Here is a 19,999-nt window from a genome sequence, read left to right as displayed (position 1 = left end):
GAGTAAATACAGGTGCTGGGTAAGTCTTGTTGAAGGCTGGGCTAGGTGAGAGGGCAGTTAAGTCTGAGTTTTTAATTTTTTTTTCAAAGAATACAGTTTGAAACAATGCACTAATAAAGTGCGGGGGGGGGGGGGGGGGAGGAGAGGGGAGGGTGTCTAGAGATGAAGTCTTCTAAGCAAAATCTCCACTAAAGTCATTTCTTTCTTCCAGTAAGTCACCTTTCACCTGAGTTTTTGAAACATTTTTTGGTTTGGGTTTTGTTTTTTTTCAAAGAATATGTTGTCATCTGAGTATTACTGACTCAACATCATGCCCAGTGCTTTAAAATTTGGATTCAAAAAAGAACTATTAATTGGTGCACAAATATATACTGAATTCTTAATATTTAACAATGACTGATATAATATGGAAAATAAAGCTACTAGAATGTTTCCTCAGCTGCCCACTGATCATTACTGGAAACCTATCCTTACAGTGAATGGGATGCAGCAGTCCCCAAGAAAACCACGTTTCCTTTGAAATTGGGAATGTCAATCAATCAACTTCAATAATGTTGAAATTTTACCTACACTGTACTGGTGTTAGAAAATACCTAACAAACAGCCTTAATTCTTGCTTTTCATTTATAATGAAAGGCAAGCACAAATGAAGCTTCTTATTAGTTTTCCTGTCTGAATGAAACCAGAATATTTAAAAGTTACCATTTTCCAGAGGTATGAAAAGCAAGCTCCTCAGGACTTCTCATTTACTTATGCAGTCAAAGTGTGTATGTTACAGATAGATGTTTTATGATGTAAAATGATTTATTTTTTAGAATCACAGATTCTACGCCTTTATTTTTTAAAAAGACAGGAATATCAGTCTTTTTTTATTGCATGCATTTGAGCACCCCATTTTCTCAACCTTATCCACAAAGTCAGAACAGCTGTGTACAGGGAATTTGGTTTTCATTTGTTGACTTTTCATGCACGGGAATACATACTAGCATTGTTTCTCAGAAAAATCGTTTTGTCAGACCTTAGCAAAATATGAAGGTTTTAGGACCATGCTACAAGGAGGTGACAATGCAGAAAGCTGGGAACAGGCCCAGGACTTTTTAAGGAAGACATTTCAGCACCATACAGGTGGGTTTTGAAGCTGCCTTTTGCTAACTGAAAATGAGGCTGCATATACACCTTTTCTGGGAAAATGTGTTACTTAAGGTCCTTAAACATAGATTAAGTCCTTTTGCAAAATCTATATTCCTAACCCCCTCCTTATTTATTTATTTTACAGTATGTATATTCACACAGCCTGACTTATTTTCAGTGAAACTGATATATCAATGAATCAGCATCCCTTTAAAGGATGTAATCAAAACGGGAAAAGGAAGTGCCTGTTTGTTTCATCTATGTATTCTGCACTCTTATGTTCCTCATGTCTTCCAGCAGCATAGGTCTGTAGATTGCCTCCAAGCTTTCCATGTATTCTAAATAATCACTCACTCGAAATCCATGGAGTGGTTCTTCCTGCACAAATACACATAGAAACATTTATAAGCTAGGAAAAAAGACTCACAACTCAAATTTAATGAATTCAAAGCTTCTAAAGATACCTCATTTTGTTCTGCTTGGGTGTTTAAAATACATTTTATTACATTTCATTTAGAAACAAAGAACTGCTAATATCTGCTTCCAGACAATTCTTTTTAATTAAAGTCTTAGTATCAAATAGTTTTTTCAGGTGGATGCTGTTTATCTCATTTTTTGAGAACATTACATACTGAAGATTTTCAGGGTTAACAAAGTAAGCTTTAAGAAGGCAAAACCATGTACACAAATATTCTTTTAAAACATTTCTATACCAGCACATGGCATGCTGGAAGTTTGTTAATGTGGTTTTTATATCCAACTAGATACTCAATAAAACTAGGACAGTAACAGTAGATACTTACTTTTAAAATCAATGACAAAGATTGTTATAAAGTGATTAAAAACATAATAAAGACTTCTGCATCACTACAAATCATTACATTTTCACTAATTCCAAGACAGAGTAAAAAAGGGGACCCTCAGGAAAAAGAAAGAAACAGGCCATGTTCTTTCTATGGCTACTAGATTAGAGGGTTGGGAAGGGTGCACAGCAGAAAGTAGGATCTGAAGAACAGTTTAGATAAAACGGGTGAATTAGTTGCTGCTTTGAACAGGAAAAATTAGTGTGCCCAGCATCTACTAAGCAGTATTACCACTGTTGACACCATATGCTGCAAAAAGCTCACTGGAGCCAGAGAGTCATTGTGGACACATTTTATCTACTGGGGTATTGACTCTACATCTCTGTTAAGTAGAACTCTCCTGAGAACGTCTACTCAGGCTTGGAAGGCTGCACTCTGGCATCTGAACAGGAATACAGAGGAAAAGAAAATGGACTTCAACAGAGAACTGTAGTAGGTATTTAACTCTTTTTTTTTCCTTTCCCCTTTTTTTTTAAGCAAATATCATATTAACTGTGCACACATATTAAAACATTGGTTAGTGATTTAGCTGTCAATAATATGGCCCATACCCACAGAAAATAAAGTGAGCAGTAGCTAAGTTACTTCCAGAAGACTGACATACTAGCTCTGTATGTGCTATTACAAGTCACAAACCCTGTAAGCCCAAGTTTCTCTATTTTATCCAAATTAAACCAATGAAATCAAGATCGTTAAGATGGGCTTACTGAGGTGGCAGTTTACAGTATTCTTGGTTCACATGTAGAAATTACAAATCTATGCACTTCCACCCTTCCATGAAAGGACTAATAAAGGGCCAAGCAATAAATTTAAAAAATTCAGTTAATGCTGAAACTCCAAGATATCTCAAAGGGATCATAACTGTTAGCAATCCATCTCAGCCAACGGAAAGAACCAGAAAAATGGACAAAATGTTCATGGACAATTCATTACTTAACTTTCCTCTTGGCACAGAGGAAAGGCAAATAGTAGAGTAATAGAAAATGACCTCTCTCACAGGTGGTCATGTTATCTCTAGAAGGTGATACTGGAAGAATGAAAGTTCTACTAATTAATAATGTTTCAACTTTAAGTGCTAGGCATAATGTCATGTGAATTGACAGCAAAGCTGTCTCCAACTTTTTTTTTTTTTGTGCAAATAAAAGTACATTAATATTGAAGATGAAAATATTTGGGTTTAATTTTAACAGCTAGCAGGAACTACTTTTTAGATAATACCAACAAATGTTGGTATTGCTATCAAATCATCATATTTCCATTACAGGCATAAAGCATGTTGGAAACTTAAAAACAGAACATACTATTGGTTCTTAAAAGGAAAACAGGCAGCAGGACTTGTTTGTATAGCAAATGACCAGTGCTAGTATGAAGTCCAAGATGTGACATTTCATTGAAAAAAATATAACATGAATATTCAGAGATTGTAGGCATCTTTTCTTCACTTGGAGTTTTCTTCACTTGGACTATGTTCTCAGAATAGTTTATACTTCCACTTTTAAAAGAATTACTCCACTACAGTAATCCAAATTCATGAATGTTGTGCTGAGAAATTGGCTAAAACTTGAAAATTAATTTGGTTATTTCTAAAAAAAGGGCAGCTAACACCTTTGCAAGTATTAAACCCAAGTAACCTCACATAAAACTGAATGAATATAATAGCAGAGTATTTTTTTGTTGTTTAGATGTATTAAGAGCTATTGAAACCAAGATTACTATTTCAGTATGCCATTAACTCCCCTTTTTCTACAGTAGACACTCAAGGAATTTTAAATACTCCAGTAGTGCACTAATATACAGCATTTCTCATTAACAGTACCACATCAAATCTTTAGCTTGTAGGTGCATATGCTCGAAAAATTTCCTAAAAGTTACATACCCTATCCAACTAAAACCATCAAGACAAAGTAGTTTTTAAGCCACATTGACCAAAACCAGGTCAAACAAAACAATCCAATCATTAGACCTTAGCAAACATTTCAAGGAAAATGATCAGCTTATTCATATTTAAGTATATGTAAGTTGGATGCAAATTAGTCAGAAAACTGTTGTTTTTAGGATAGAGTAAGATGTAGATATCTAGCTCTCAGAAGAATTTTGACTGAAGAAAAAGATCAATGAAAATAAACAGAGGTGTCTCTAGGAAGAAGAGTTATGACTGTATCTATAGCTGAGCACAAAGAATCCAATAAAGAAATGTAATTTATAATATAGCAAAGAATATGAAATTTTGAGGCTGGCTATATAGTAACTGGCATCTGTTCAAAATAACAGCTCACTGAGCTTTGTGCCACATCTCATCTCTTCAAGCTTCAGGAAGAGACCACTTTGTAAACCCACTTCTATGAAGAACATCTAGTTTAATGAGATGGGGGTCACTTACAGAGAACTGAATTAAATGACCTCATGACTTAGTGTGGCTATTTACTTTGCTGACAAAGGGAACTGATCAGGACAAATGCAGGAAAGCTATTCTCTGGAAAATACCATAATTTTCTGCAAAGAAGTAAATAAAGTATCATTTCACTCAAAATCAGTGAGTGAAATTCAGCAAGACCTTTCAGTACGGAGAGTTTTGCTTCCCTTCAGCAGTTAAAAAATTTTAAAAAGAAACCCTTACTTTAAGGAAAACCTGGAGATCTTGGGCTTCAGTGTGCTTCAGGATGTCTTGCTGTAGGTGTTTGAACACAGAAATACATATATATATTTGATAATCAGGGCCAAGCAAGATACATGTAGCAATGTAGTGACAGATCTCCCTCCAGTCCATGTAATTCCAGAAACACTGAGTTATCCATTGCAGACAAATCTAGATGAGAACAAAATGATACATAATTAAATCGCTGTAGACAAGTCTTAAGTGATAACCTTTACCTCTTTTCTACATTATGGACTCCTTTTTCTATACCATTACCCTACTTATGAAAATAAAAGTGATAAAGTACAAAAGAAGCCAAGAATCACCATTTTTTTAAGTTGCAGCCTCCAAGTAGAGTTCCAGTGGGTTCTGCTAAACATTAACACCCTGCATGTGCGCATCTCACTTAGCTGAGTACGTTTGGGCAACTGAGGCTGAGACATAAAGCTCAAAGTCCAATAAAAGCAAAGGGATTTTTTCAAGATTTTATAAATGTGGCCTAAAGTGTAATGAGGGTTATGAAGGTATGTTTAACATGGATTTTCCTCTAAATAAAAGCAGTTCTTTGCTTATAAATTAATGTTAACCCCTTCCCCAAGACATGTTTTCATTTAATGAAGTCCGTATGGAACACATTTAGTGACTCCTTTTTCCAGTTCTAAATCACAACATATTGAGAAGCATATAGCACATTTAACTTCATTTAGTTCCAGACCACAGATCTTCTGCTAATCAGTCCTTAATGTGTTTAAAAATATGCAGAAGCAAAAGTACCCAAAATTCTAATTAGATGACAGCAGCCATACCCTGGCATTGAATCTGTTTTCAGGTATTTATTAACATACATGCACCTAACTACAGAGTTGTTTTCACAATTCAGGGTTCATTTGTTTTTAATCCTGCAGTAGAACTGCAGTAGCATACAGAAGATACAGTAGCACCCACCAGTGGCATTTCAGTAACACATTAAATAAAAATAAAATCCCCAAACAAAAAACTTTGTCAGCAGTTCAGAATAACTAGTCTATTACTAGTTGAGTGTAAAAAAATACAAAAGCAGTAGAACAGTATACAGTATAACTTATACAAGACTAATTGAGGAAGGAGTGATAGTCTCTATGTGTTTCCCCACCCCAAAACAAGAACCTTATTATGAGCACCTCATTCCTATGCTGAGATAAAAGTCCCTCATCTGCTGATCTTCTCTCCTCAAAGACCAAATCCCAAGCTGACTTTTTAAAGTAGTATTTGTACCACACTGGCATCTGCTCCCATTAAGAAGTCTCTTAAGCTGCAAAGGGATTTTGAAGTAATAAGATGAAAAATATTTCCCTTGGAACAGCACTAAGCTTTCTTATTGTGGCAAGAGGTCCTTTGCATTTGCAATCTAATTTATTATTGCATGACACTGCTTACACTTCATCATGACTGTAGTCTTTACAAGTAATTCTCCACACATATTACCATGCCGTATTACCAAAGAATCATAGGAAGTAGGTGAAATGAAAGCTAACATTATGGATAAATACTCTTCTTTAGTAATATCTCTTTAATATAGAAGGTTAGTGTGTTGCCTGATTGTAACAGTATGGGTAGTTCATATAAAACTAATTTTGCTATCATATTACCTGAACTGGTTCCTATTATACACCTATCCCAAATTACTCATTTCCTTCCTATGGAAAATTTAAAAAGTTATTTCAGGGAATAAGATATTCTACTTATTTTTAATGATAAATCTGAGGTTTTTAGTAAATAGTACTTTTATCAGGTTTTCTGCATGAACATGTAATAGAAGGTAATTAGCTGCAGTTCACTGTCATTATTCCACCAAAGTCCGTTTCTGTTTTCAGATGCTCTAAGTCACTCACATTCAATACTATCTCTCACCCACACTTTCATAACCGCACACACTTGCTGTATAAACATACTTGATTTGGTGGATTTATGTGCAAAAATTTGATGATACTTTGATATGCTTTCATCAGTTACCTGGGATGGAGTAAAAGCAGACCTTTGGAAGGCCGCAAAGACAAGTGGCAACTTAGCCTTCAGCAACATTTCAATGTAGTGAGTGCTGCAGAAATAGACTGGATGGATGCCAGATTCCACTGTGGTAGCAGGTAGGTGCACCTGATTAACAAGAACAACAGCAGCAGCAGCAAGAACAAAATTGAGGAAAAGGATTACAGAAAATATGTTACTTTAAAATAGCTTTGAGGGAACAATATATAAAAGTACACATCTTTACTTGTAGGATAAGTAATCCAGTTATTTTAGAGATAGGAAATATAATTAACTAAAAAAGTACTAATTAGGAAAAACATGTAGTTATACTAAAGAAAATTAAAAGTTAGAAACTGATATTAAATATATCCTGACAATTCCTTTGCAATAGCAACCTAGTTCTTTATTTCATGTAAGCTTAAATTGTGAAAGCAGGGATGGAGAAACTATCGTTATATTTTAAACAAAAGAACAGAAGTGAAAAAAAGACTATGTTGCAATTTTTTTTCCCCATTTGTTAATGAATAGAGTGGAACTTGTATTTGAAGTTGTTCTGTGTGTGTGTGCACATTTCTTTGCAGTATGTATGGCTGGTGAAATTCTGTTCTGTGCAGCAAAAGTAACAGAGATTCTATCAGTATGGAAAGCTCTGGAAATCAGGGTCTGGTTTCCAGGTAATGCTGGACTGTCAAGGTACATCCTTTGGCATTTTACTCCTTCCTGAAGTAGGCATCAACATAATCCAACAGCTGGATAATTTGTCATTCATGTTTTGACATTTTATTTTAGTTGACATTGCAGCAGTTATGCAAATAGGTTAATTACTTAACTTTCTCTTTGTGTCTTGAAGATATATTATGAAAAAGAAATAATTTAGGCATTGAGAATGAACATTAGCACTGCAGTAACCTGCCTGCACTGCTGGCTAGTTCTTGTAAAGACAACTGTACAGATAACTGAAGTTCTCAGCAATGATGGTGTTCAGCACAATTATATTCACACAATGGAGCAAAACTTCATTCTGCTGGAAAAACCTCACAGCTAGACTCAGTGCTATGAGTGGACCAATACAGTCACTTCTGGTGACAAGAGGGACCAATTCATATTAATGTGGAGGACTGCGTGCAGAAGAGGTAAGGAATCTAATCCGTGCTTCTTGTAGCCTGGAGTTCTCTAATAAAGACTAGAGTTGTTCTACAATTTCCATTCAAAATATTTAAGACAACATAACAATGTACAAAGTAAAACTGAAGGGGTTTTACCTTAAATAGATGGAATCACACCTAATGAAATTTGGAAATGTTTTTTCCTATACTACAAACTTGATCCAAGATGCTAATAATTTCAAACTGTCAAACAATCAGTATTTGGGCAGTAATAATTTTTTTTAATTTACAAATATATCCTAGTTTATTCAGTAAATTCTAAAACTGATTGGTAGTTTTATTAGGAAAAACAAAAAATCAAAAGGATGAACTTTCACTCTATAACTATAATTAAAACAAAAGGTCATTCCACAGTACCACAGCCTTCACACAGAATTTAATAGCACTGACAGTTTATTTTACTAGCAGCTTTAAAATTAAATAATGTTCCCTTTACTATCAGTTCACCTGTATTTTCACTACTTTTAAACAATCATTTGAGCAAATGTCAAATCTATATTTTTCTGGGAGACTTTTTCAGGGTCACTTATTCAGTTAAAGGTCTTTAATAAAAACTTAATGCATTAAAAAAAAAAATCAACAACAACAAATAAACACACAAAAAAACCCCACCCAAAGCTAAGGAAATTAATAGTCTCCTTTAGAAACTTTCAAAGTTGCTTTTCAGAAAGACAGCTTTTGAGTTCTTACAGATATATGCAGTCTTGGTAGCCACAGAAATGCTGAAACAAGAAGACGTGAAAATTGTTTAAGAAACATCAGTGTCTTCTCCCCGTCCCCTGACATGATGAGGAAGACAGAAGACGCAAACCAGTCATAGCCAGGACAGTGCTCCTGCAAGCAGCCTGCATGAGAAGGTTAAGGAACTTGAGCAGAAAACTTCTCACTGTCCTTCGGGAACTGCAGCCTTCCTTCTCCCCAGACCCACGCACAATAAAGGCAAGAGCTAGTTTGTTAGAGATGGGACAAAGGGAATACAGCTGCACAGAAGCCAGCTTCCTGAGGCACAGATGCCTCTCAAACTGAATTAAGAGAAACTTAAGCTATTTTCACAATACACTACTTTTTTTCCAGTCTGAAATCAAAACATCGCCATTGATCAGTTTACAGACACATATCATTACATGGACAATACCATTAATACTGTTGGTATTGTGGGTGTACCACACATACTCATTAATGCTCAGAGATTCACTGCTGCAGACTCTTTATCACATACAGAATGGTGTGATCCTACTCCAAAACAGTTTATGACAAAAATGAGGAAGACTTACAATTTTAACAAAGTATAGAGACAAAAGGATGAAGAGTTTCTGGAGTGCATTGGGTGTGCATTTTAACTTGCTTAACAAAATTTCAAAGTAAAAGTGCTGCTTTGGGGTGGTTTTTTTGTTTTTTTTTGCCTTCCCACCCCATTTTTCACATATGTGGATGTGCATATTATACATTAACACTACACCAAAAGCCCAAACTGAGAGTTCCAGTTCCGGTATTTTTAGGCAACAGAGTTTACGACATCAAGAAAGGATACAAAGTGAGGATACCACAGTTCTTTGCTCTTGTTTCAAAAATTTTTTGCAGTTCATTAACACGAAGCACAACCCATTTTCAGCATGTTCTTTTAGCAAGTTTAGATATTTTCCATATCTAGCACAAAAAGAGAGAAAACCAAAACTGTTTAAACGTCTTTTTTCTTTTTTTTTATTCCTAAAAACCAAGAAATGATACTTAATAGACCTGTGAAAATTAAGCTGTCATAGTGTTGGTCATTACAAACACTATGCTGTAGACACACACATAAATGGTTTAATAAAACCTACTATGCTTTATCTAGGAAGGATGCACACCAAATATCTGCTACTCGGTGTTACACTTCCTCACCTAAATTCCTTTTAGTTGAGTTTTAAAGTCGGTGGTGGGGAGGAGCATGTATTCTAACACTCATTTTCTTCATATACATTATTTAGAATTCCATCTGAGTATATTCATTCATGTATAATTATTAGCATCAGAATTCAAATATTATTGCTAAAGAGTACAATCTCTGGAAGCACAGACACATTAGCTTTTCCTTCATCACGGCTTTGCAAATTACCAGCCAAGTAAAATGTTCAAATGGCTTATAACTAAGCTTAGCTAAACAGAACCATTTAGAGAAGTAATATACAGGAAAAAAGAACCCACAAAAAACCTCACCACATATAACTAAGGATAATGTAATTTTATGGTAAATCTTACTAACAAGTTACAATTACCCTTTACAACACTAAAGGATAATAACCTATAATATGTAAATATAATGTAATTATGCATTAATACCTTTTTCACTTTGAAAGTTAATTTTCTTTAAGATTATATTTAGATTTAAAATGGTAGAAAGCATTGAGATGATGGATTAAGTATCATTAAAGTCATTCAATGAAAATCAAACAAATCTTAGAAATACACTAGGGAAGTATTTTAATACCACATACCTGACTGTCATTTCAACACCAAGCTGCTGCACAGATGAAAGGCTTTCATTCTTCACATCTCCATCCATGGCTAAAACAAAAGATATAATAAAGTATTACAATAAATATGATTTTAACTGAATACTAAAGTAAAGCTTCTATTATGTATTAATACCAATTCTGGAGAACTGCTTCTTAATCAAAATGAGTTTAACAGTGTTTGCAAAGGGTGCATCAGGAATCTGAATTCTTCATATATTTTTTTTTTGTAATTATTATTTACTAAAATCATCTTCTTTAGAAGAAAATCTTCACTGTTAGTATGGTGATCATTAGCGTTACAGCACAATGTAAACAAACAACATATTTTTCAGTCCCATTTCTTAGTAGAACATTATCCCTTCTGGCCAAGAAATTAGATAAAGCAGCATTTTCTGATCTATTTTCTTCCATTCCAGTGTCCTTTAAGTCTCCTAGCTGTAAAACCAACTTTATTAACAGAAATTCAATTTTGATGTGACTCACAGGAAACTTTATAATTGATGGATTTAAGAATCCTGTCTTTGCCTTGTTCTTTACACAGTAACATATAACCCATTTTCTGCATTTGTTCAAATTAAAAAAACAAGTTAGACTAATTAGTAAATCATGAATTAAAGCTACATCTGTTGTAATATTTTCTCAAAATTTTAAATTGCAAATGCAATTAAAAATAGGGCATTGCTTCTCTCATGTGCATATATCACCTAATATAAATATAGATAGAAAAAATAATATTATGATTTACAAAGCTGAGGGCTTAAACCTTTAATATACTTCTTTCAAAGTGTTACTTAAAATACAACAAACTAAGCAAATTTAAAACAAAAAAACAAAAAAACAAAACAACAACCCGCAACTGACATACTTTGCTAAAAATGTAAATAACCGATATGGCAGCAGAAGTTAAAATATTCATGTAAGTGATTAATGCAAAATTCTGATTAAGCAGATCACACGGTAACCTGATATGTATTTTTTATAAATCCTGCTCAGACAGAGAATTAAACCAGAAATAAAGCCAGGATTCCCTGGCTACCTATTCAGGTAAGCACTCTTATGTTCCTAGTAACAGGGAGTAAGGTATTACAGATGAAATATTTACAGGTTAAGGGAGGAAATGTCTATGGTTGGGAAGAAAAGTTCAAGAAAAATTATTTAAGGAGCACCTACTCAGATGGGATGAAGCAGGTTGAAATTTCTTTGAAGAAAACAACACAGCAAAATTACACTCGGCAATGAAGCAATAAAATTCAGCAAAGGAAGTATGGTAAAAAAAAACTACTCTGTATTGTAACTTTAATAGAGAAGAATGATCTAAGTGTTAGGGTTATGAGAAATTAACGTATTTTTGACAAATACATTTATATATAAGAAAAATCAACTGGTCTCTGAGTAGAATGAATTAATTTATTAATCTGATGGGATTGAAATACCAAAACCACATCAGAAAGGGTTTTTTTTTACCCAAAGTACAGAAGTTCAAATATTTTTTTGCACAGCATACCAGCAACACAGTATTTGGAAGAATACATATAAAATCACAGATCATTTCAGTTAAAACCCCCCAGACATGAGTGAAACAGCTAGTATCTTTTTACAGCTCCCGTTCCAAGTTACCTGTTTACTCAGGCTGCAATTACCATACTAAGTCAATTCATTTTCAGGCTCCTGTGTGCAATCATGAAGGCAAGAGGCAATCTTATAATCTAAAAACCGGGGGAATCTGAATGAGTTTGCTATGACTAATTGCTAATTCAGCCCTGACATGACCATATTTAACGACAGAAGAGGGGCAAGCAATATAACAACTAAGCCACAAGGAAGCCCTGCATCCACTAGGAGGGGGGATCATCCCGTGGGTGGCAATGCAGGAGCTGGTATCCCAGTCCAGGAAGGGTGTAATTAGGATCAGCTGCATCATAACCCACAATCTGAGCCCAGTTTCCATGCTGTAACAGTTTACAGCAAATATTGAATGCTTATTTCTCATTCACATTAAAAGAACACACTGATTTAATTGATTCTTATTGCCTTTTCTTCTCTGTTGTAGCAATTTCTTAGTTACTGAAAAGGGTTTTCTCCCTATCAGTTTTCTTTTTGATATTTTCCCCTGTATTGTGAAAGAAGATAAAATTTACATAGAGTTTGGATTGAATTGAACAATAATTCTATATTGCACACTACCTCATCAAGGCAAAAACTCTTGCTTTTGTACACCAGTGTATATGATATAATAATAGCTCCATACATTAGGTAGTAAAGTTGCTGCCAATCCACAACTTGCAATAGGAACACACAAACTGTGGTTCTTTGTCCTGGGTCAAAAGTTTTGGTTTTTCATTTTGTTTATCAACTACAAACTGGGAAGATTAGGCTTTAGGAAACTATACAGTCATACAGAATATACAAAGGACCACTTCCCTCTGATTAAAAACTGGACCTAGAAACCTTAAATGCTCCATTAAGCTTAGAAAATTGTTATTAACAAGAAGCAGAATACTGAAATACGGCGTATTGCAATCCACAGATAAAAGAGTTGTTGACCAGTATGATTGCAGGAGTATGTTGTCCCTGTACTACTGTAATGATGCTCATACACCTGATTTAATATACTGAATTTAATTTTCTACAAAGCTCATTTGACAGATATTTATCAACATACCTGATTTAACTGTCTTGAAACACAATCGGTTTCATAACTTCTGTTATGCATCAACAGATCAATTTTCTGAATAAGAATGCCATTTATGCTCAAAGAACACACCAGCTCTCTGAACTGTGAATCAGATAAAACATGATACAGCACTGTGGCTATACAAAATGGCATGAAGAATATGCTTTGGCAGCTTTTTATTTATCTAATAAAGAATTATGTTAAACAAGTATTTTATACTTTTTAAATTTAAACACTGTAAATAGAAATGAAATCAAAATTAATCCAGTGATTTGAAGGATATCTGAACTCTCTAGGAGCAGATTTACAATTAACAGAAAAAAAATATAGAAAGTTGACTTTATCTCTCATTCTAAAATGCATTAAAAAAACAACAGGAAGTATGCACCATTTTTAGGTCTAAATGATTTTATTTTTTGCCTTTTTCAGCCAAGCAACTGCTCTTCATACTAGCATCCTACCATACACACTTCAGATAAGCTAATCATATTAAATATTGGTATGTCTGCTCTCAATTTTTTTTTTTTTAATCCACTATTTAACACAATCTTGCTCATTCAAGAAAACAAAATACTTCCTTTGAAATGACAGGGACCGTAAACTATTAATTGTCAGTGATAACTTGAAACAAACAAACAAAAGAACACTACGTGTGAAAAAATGTAGAATATTATCTTTTTCTATGACTTGGACTATCTGTTTGTGACTTGGTAATCTTCCTCTTTAACTTCAACCCTTCTATCTCTTGATCAAATTCAGTGTTCCACAGAGAACCAAAAAAGAGAGAATTAGGACCTCTACTGCATGAGTGGGAGAAGCAGCGAGGGTAGGGAAGAGGGCTCACTGAGACACTTGTCAGTGTGAACAAGATCCAAGAATAACTGCTGAATTATGTTGCTGGCTCCCCATCAGAGCTAGGTAATCTCATATGCAATTCCATTGAATATTGAAAGTTCCTGTTATGTCAAAAGTATGCTTGTCATAACAATACAAAATCAAAATGTTCATACCTAGAGCTTCTTCTTTATGTACTGGCCATTACAAATACTCAAGCTATTGGCAGCAACATTATTAAAAATTAATAAGATTTTCAGTCCAGCTACACATAAACTGGTAAAGGGCAAAATGCTTTCTGCATCTTTAAAGTGGGCACCCATCTTTAAAGACGTGAATACATCAAATGATGCAGGAAGAAGGGAAAAATGGGATGGGATTGCAGTCCTGTATTTCTCATTTGCTACTCCTCCTGATCAGTTCTCAATAGATAGCTTTGCATTGATGTTTTTTAAATTTCTCAGTTCATTACCTGATCCACCTAACACTTAGAAGATTAAGAATTCATTAAATGACAGAAAACTACCATGAGATTTTGTTCAGCAAGAGAACTAAACCTCATCTAGAGAAGGAACACACCATGACATTTGAGTTTAATGGCCAACACCTGAAATCCCTGAGATTCTGTCCCTGTGGCAGTGCACGGTCATTCACACAACCAGAGCTACCAAAAAAAAAAACCCAACCAGTTGATACTGAAAGCTCATAACATTCCCAAGCTTGGGCATTCTGCAAGAATCATAGAACAGTTTGGGTTGGAAAGCAACGTAAAGACCATCTAGTTCCAAACCCCCTATAGGCAGGGACACCTTCCACAGGTGGAGATGAATTAAGACATCCAGACACGAATGTATTAGATGACACAGCAAGTGGAATTCTTTGAGAAATGGGTTTGTTGGAAGCTTGAGAAAACTAATACATTTCCACAAAGCATTTATGTTGCAATGAACTGGAACTTGCTAACAGGAAGAGCAACCGGCTATTTAGGAACTTCATATCCCTAATGCATAATGCCTATTTTACTAATACAGCAAATTTCAGTTTCATACCATTCTATTGCCCATTACATCTAAACATCAATGATTTGGGTTTTGATGTTTGGTGTTTTTTAATGAAGAAAGATAAAAATAAAAGCAAACTAAAAAAGTATTAATTCTAGGAAAGGGAATAGATAGCGTTCATTTACATTGAATGTACATACTGTATGTTATCTTACTTATCTGAATCCACATCATTGCTACTAGTATGAAGTAAACAAAGTAAGATTCGTGTTACCATTTATAATTAAACACTGCAAATGCATAGTGGTTTATTAGACATTTTTTCTTACCTCTTATCTTGAAAATGATAACAACCCAAACTAATTTGATTTTTCCCTATTTGCAAATTTTATAATAGACTCAAATCCTGAGGGATTCCGCAGCAGATGGATGACTGTTATTCTAATTACAAGTACCTACAGGTTCAGAAAGCTGTCATTTTTTAAGAGAATCGATTTCTCATTGCAAGAAACATGATAAACACTGAATATCTATGCATTGCGCTGCATCCATTTTCATGAAAATTGTGGCCTCTTTTCATTAAAAATTAAACAACTATTGGAAGCCATTTTTCAGTTCCTCAGACCCAAATTTATTCAAGACAGTGGTGGACATACACAACTGCCAAGCACATGTTTGGCTTACTTTGATATGCAGCTAGAAAGATGCATCTGGAATATAGATTACCTTCTAATAACTCATTAGCTTTAGCTTAGATAGTGACTACACATGTGTATACAGAAAAGACATTGTGAAGTAACACAGTGTTCAAACAATTAATAGCTCTCCTTGGAGAAATTCCAACCCTTCATTAGAAGAAAACCCTGGGAAATGTACAAAAGTCTGATCAATTGTGAGTTTGATTGACTGATCAATATGATCAGTGAGAAAACTAATTTTAAGTAAATAAGGCCTGATAAATATTTGAGCATGTTTTCTTTGTTGCTTCTGTACAAACAGGAAGTGTAACACAAGCTTGGGTTCTCAAAGTGCATTCCTATCTTCATAAGTATTCCATACTGTATATTTTATGGCGTAAAAAAGAAACTGAAATGAATGTAAATGTATCTATACAACTAATTCTTACAATCAAGCCTTTTTACTGTCCCAGGGCAGAATATTATCATTGCTTTTAGAGCCATACTTTTGTTTCACTTTCATGTCAATTACCATGAATTTATTGGTCTAAACTAGTGTCCCTGGACTCACTGCCACACCTGCCTGAAAAAAATTTAGTAACTATTATGCTATAAAAGTTAAAAGAAAGCCTTGATGAAACATATGCTGTTTCCTCTTTTCTGGTCAGGAGAACTCTTCACAACAAAAATATGTGATAATGGTTTTGCTGACAGGGAAAGAAAGCTTTGAGACAAAACCAGCCCTTTGCCTACATTTCACATCAGTTGCTTACCAGACTACTATCCTTGAGAAGGCTTCTCACTCCCTGATTTCCAAGCTTGACTTTATTCAAGCACATGGAATATCAAAAGCATTTGCAAATTAAAATTGTTTATCAGCTGACCCTTTACATTTTGGAGCTTTTTTTAACAGGCAAACTTACCCAGAATTCATGCCCAGTAGTGCCTGTATGAGACTAAATGAAAAAATTACTCATAAAATAGAAACAGGAATTTCATATAGATTGAGTCTGCTCATCATGAAAAAAGAAATAAAATCTGTCAAGCTCAAGAAAATCAAGAATTGAGGCTTCTTCTACATTGTTATTGTTTAGTTTCTGTACCTGTTCTTTGTGATTTTCCATTCTAAAAAGATAATTTAATCTATGCAATTGTCACAGGATTTTCCAGCCTAGTGTTTCTAGCATTAAATTTTAGATAAATAGTGTAGTGTTGTTGCTATATCCACCTAATCAGTGGTTCATAGGGAAATCAATGAAGTAGAAGATCCAGGTGACATTTCCTGAACATGCTTTAAATCCTAACTTTCAACAAAGAGTTGAGGAGAGTAAACTGACACTAAGGTACCCGACATCTAAGTGAACAGAATATAGACTATTGCTTTCCTTCATTAGAGTTCTTCCATACTGGATGGAAGCACTTAGCAGTTATGATTAAGAAACAGCAGGATGCTGCCTTTGCTGGGAACCTGGAAGTTGCACAGCTAGATGTCTGTTCCTCCTCTCTTTAGTTTTTGCATTATTCAAACAAAGCGAGTTTTCCTGTTTAACAGGGAACACTAAAATAACCTTGGAAAGTTTGATCTCTAGGCTATGCTGTTCTCCAAAGAAACAGGAGATGTGCATTCCCCAACACAGAAAACTACACCTAGCCTTCCATATCATTGAAGAATGTGTGATGCTTTGAACAGTGACCTAAAAAGAGAGATGTACAGAGAGGAGCAAGAAGGGCAGTCTAAGTGCTGAGTAAATCATTTACACCATGAAGATATTATGTGGGCTTCTAAAGGACAATCATAATCATAATCTGAATTGGAAAGTATCAGAAATAGGTAAGTATCAAGTCTGATGAGCCCATGAAAAGACTTCTATTGCTCACTATGCCTCCTGAGAAGTTAAAAAGTAAATTACTAACTAATAAAGGACAACAAAAAACTCTTTAAGCATCTTTTAAGATAAAGTATAATAGTGATGGAAAGAAGTGTTATTTCAGCAACGCTCTTCATTAAGAGGAGAGAGATTCTCAAAATTAAGGGTATTCTGTTAGCAAGCTTTCAGAAGGTATAGGCCACTACATAAGAGATCCTCTAAAGGGGTTTCATGCTTTGAAACTTTAAAGGCAAGTCTGAAGCCTCCAAGGACACCATATTTGCATCCTACAGATGTGAGAATTAAAATATCAGTATAAAGAACACTCTCCTCAAAGCAGGCTTAGTTATCCACAGTTAGTGGCAGAATAACTACACAAAGTGACTGAACTACAACGTAAGAGAAAAGCCCTGGACAGATAGTAAAGAATGAAAGTGCATTTTCCAGTGGATAGTAACAATGCTGCTAAATCTTCTAATTTTTCAAATGCCTCAAAATATTAAAACATATTACTTCACACTCAGAATAAATTAACTTTATCATTCATCCTTTATTCCTGGCTGCATGCACACCATCAGTATAAAACTAACACTCAGATAACTCTGCCAACAATAGCAGCTAATACATATCCTGTAATGCAGTATTTTTTTTTTTTTTGTGAATAAAAGACAGACTAGGGACAATGTGTGCCCTCTCCAGAAGCTGCCAGGAGAATTGGCTGCCCTGGATTTCGAGAAAGCTGAGATTCTGAATGACCTCTTTGCCTCAATCTTCACTGGCAAATGCTCTGACCAAACCACCCAAGTCTTGGAAGGTAGATGCAGCAACCGTGAGAATGAAGACCCTAGGCCCACTGTGGGAAAGGATCTGGTTTGAGACCATCTTAAGAACCTGAACATGCACAAGTCCATGGGACCTGATGAAATCCATCCGCGGGTCCTGAATGAGCTGGCAAATGAAGTTGCTAAACCATTGGCCATCATGTTTGAAAGATCATGGCAGTCAGGTGAAGTTCCCAATGACTGAAAAAAGGATAAAATAACCCCAATATTCAAGAAAGGGAAAATGGATGACCCAGGGAATTACAGACCAGTCAGTGTCACCTCTGTGCCTGGCAAAATCCTGGAGCAGATTCTCCTGGAAGGCATGCTAAGGCACATGAAAATCAACAAGGTGCTTGGTGACAGCCAGCATGGCTTCACTAAGGGGAAATCCTGCCTGACCAATTTGGTGGCCTTCTATGATGGGGCTACGGAACTGACAGATGGGGTAGAGCAGTTGACGTCATCTACCTGGACTTATGCAAAGCGTTCAACAGTGTCCCACACGACATCCTTGTCTCTAAATTGGAGAGACATCAATGTGATAGGTGGATAAAGAACTGGCTGGATGGCCACAGACAAAGAGTTGTGGTCAATGGCTCAGTGTCTGGCTGGAGACCAGTAACGAGTGGTGTCCCTCAGGGATCGGTGTTGGGACCAGTCCTGTTCAACATCTTTGTCGGTGACATGGACAGTGGGATTGAGTGCGCCCTCAGCAAGTTTGCCGATGACACCAAACTGTGTGGTTCGGTTGATACCCTGGAGGGAAGGAATGCCATCCAGAGGGACCTCGACACACTTGTGAGGTGGGCTGATGCCAACCTCATGAAGTTTAACCAAGCCAAGTGCAAGGTCCTACACCTGGGTCAGAGCAATCCCAGGCACAGCTACAGGCTGGGCAGAGAAGAGATTCAGAGCAGCCCTGCGGAGAAGGACTTGGGGGTGCTGGTGTATGAGAAACTTAACACAAGCTGGCTTCAGTGTGCGCTCGCAGCCCAGAAAGCCAGCCATATCCTGGGTGCGACCAGCAGGTCAAAGGAGGTGATCCTGCCACTCTGCTCTTGTGAGACCTCACCTGGAGTACTGTGTGCAGTTCTGGTGTCTTCAACATTAAAAGGACATGGAACTCTTGGAACAAGCTCAGAGGAGGGCCACAAGGATGATCAGGGGACTGGAGCACCTCCCATATGAAGAGAGGCTGAGAAAGTTGGGGCTGTTCAGTCTGGAGAAGAGAAGGCTGCGTGGAGACCTCATAGCAGCCTTCCAGTATCTGAAGGAGGCCTATAAGGATGCTGGAGAGGGACTCTTCATTAGGGAATGTAGTGATAGGACAAGGGATAACGGGTTCACACTTATACGGTGGAAGTTTAGATTGGCTATAAGGAGGGGGTTCTTTACTGTAAGAGTTGTGAGGCACTGGAATGGGTTGCCCAGGGAGGTTGTGAATGCTCCATCCCTGGTGGTGTTCAAGGTCAGGTCGGACAGAGCCTTGGGTGCTATGCTTTAGTGTGAAGTGTCCCTGACCATGGCAGGGAGGTTGGAACTGGATGATCTTAAGGTCCTTTCCAACCGTAACTATTCTATGATTCTAATATAAGTTGCATAGCTTTGGGTTGATTATATATTGTGGGGCTTTCAAATGTGAGCCAGACTGCTTACACTATCTTAAATGTTTATGCCACTGGGTTTGCAAATCATTCTATAATAGGTGTGAACAAATACTTTAATCATACTCTCAACTGCTCTGTATCGCCAGCTTTCCATCACACATTCAGAAATGTGAAAGCCCATCATTAATAATTATCTGTACTATTTACACATGCACAT

At 35.9% G+C, this 19,999-nt stretch overlaps 1 protein-coding gene across 6 annotated transcripts in view; it reads right to left on the bottom strand.

The window, feature by feature from the left end:
• Nucleotides 1-785: 785 nt before the first annotated feature.
• The window catches only part of TBC1D32 (TBC1 domain family member 32), an 81,997-nt gene continuing 62,783 nt past the window's right edge, over nucleotides 786-19,999 (bottom strand). For 4 of the 6 annotated variants that reach the window (XM_062632413.1, XM_062632410.1, XM_062632412.1 and 1 more), the window contains 6 exons: nucleotides 10,277-10,346; nucleotides 9,334-9,449; nucleotides 8,493-8,647; nucleotides 6,622-6,762; nucleotides 4,612-4,800; nucleotides 786-1,509 (listed from right to left, as the gene is read on the bottom strand). In XM_062632413.1, coding sequence (XP_062488397.1) covers nucleotides 1,390-1,509; nucleotides 4,612-4,800; nucleotides 6,622-6,762; nucleotides 8,493-8,647; nucleotides 9,334-9,449; nucleotides 10,277-10,346 — 791 coding nt within the window. In that variant the 3' untranslated portion in view covers nucleotides 786-1,389. Of the gene's footprint in view, nucleotides 1,510-4,611; nucleotides 4,801-6,621; nucleotides 6,763-8,414; nucleotides 8,648-9,333; nucleotides 9,450-10,276; nucleotides 10,347-11,914; nucleotides 12,004-19,999 lie in introns of those variants that run through there. The other 2 variants (XR_009967350.1, XR_009967351.1) reach the window with 2 other exon arrangements.

Source organism: Pezoporus occidentalis, unplaced genomic scaffold, assembly GCF_034315485.1.
Source record: "Pezoporus occidentalis ecotype Australia unplaced genomic scaffold, CSIRO_AGI_Poc_V1 ctg39, whole genome shotgun sequence".
In the NCBI taxonomy this organism is placed as follows: domain Eukaryota; kingdom Metazoa; phylum Chordata; class Aves; order Psittaciformes; family Psittacidae; genus Pezoporus; species Pezoporus occidentalis.
The sequence above is the reverse complement of the archived record's forward strand: the minus strand, read 5'-3'. Positions and strand labels throughout refer to the sequence as shown.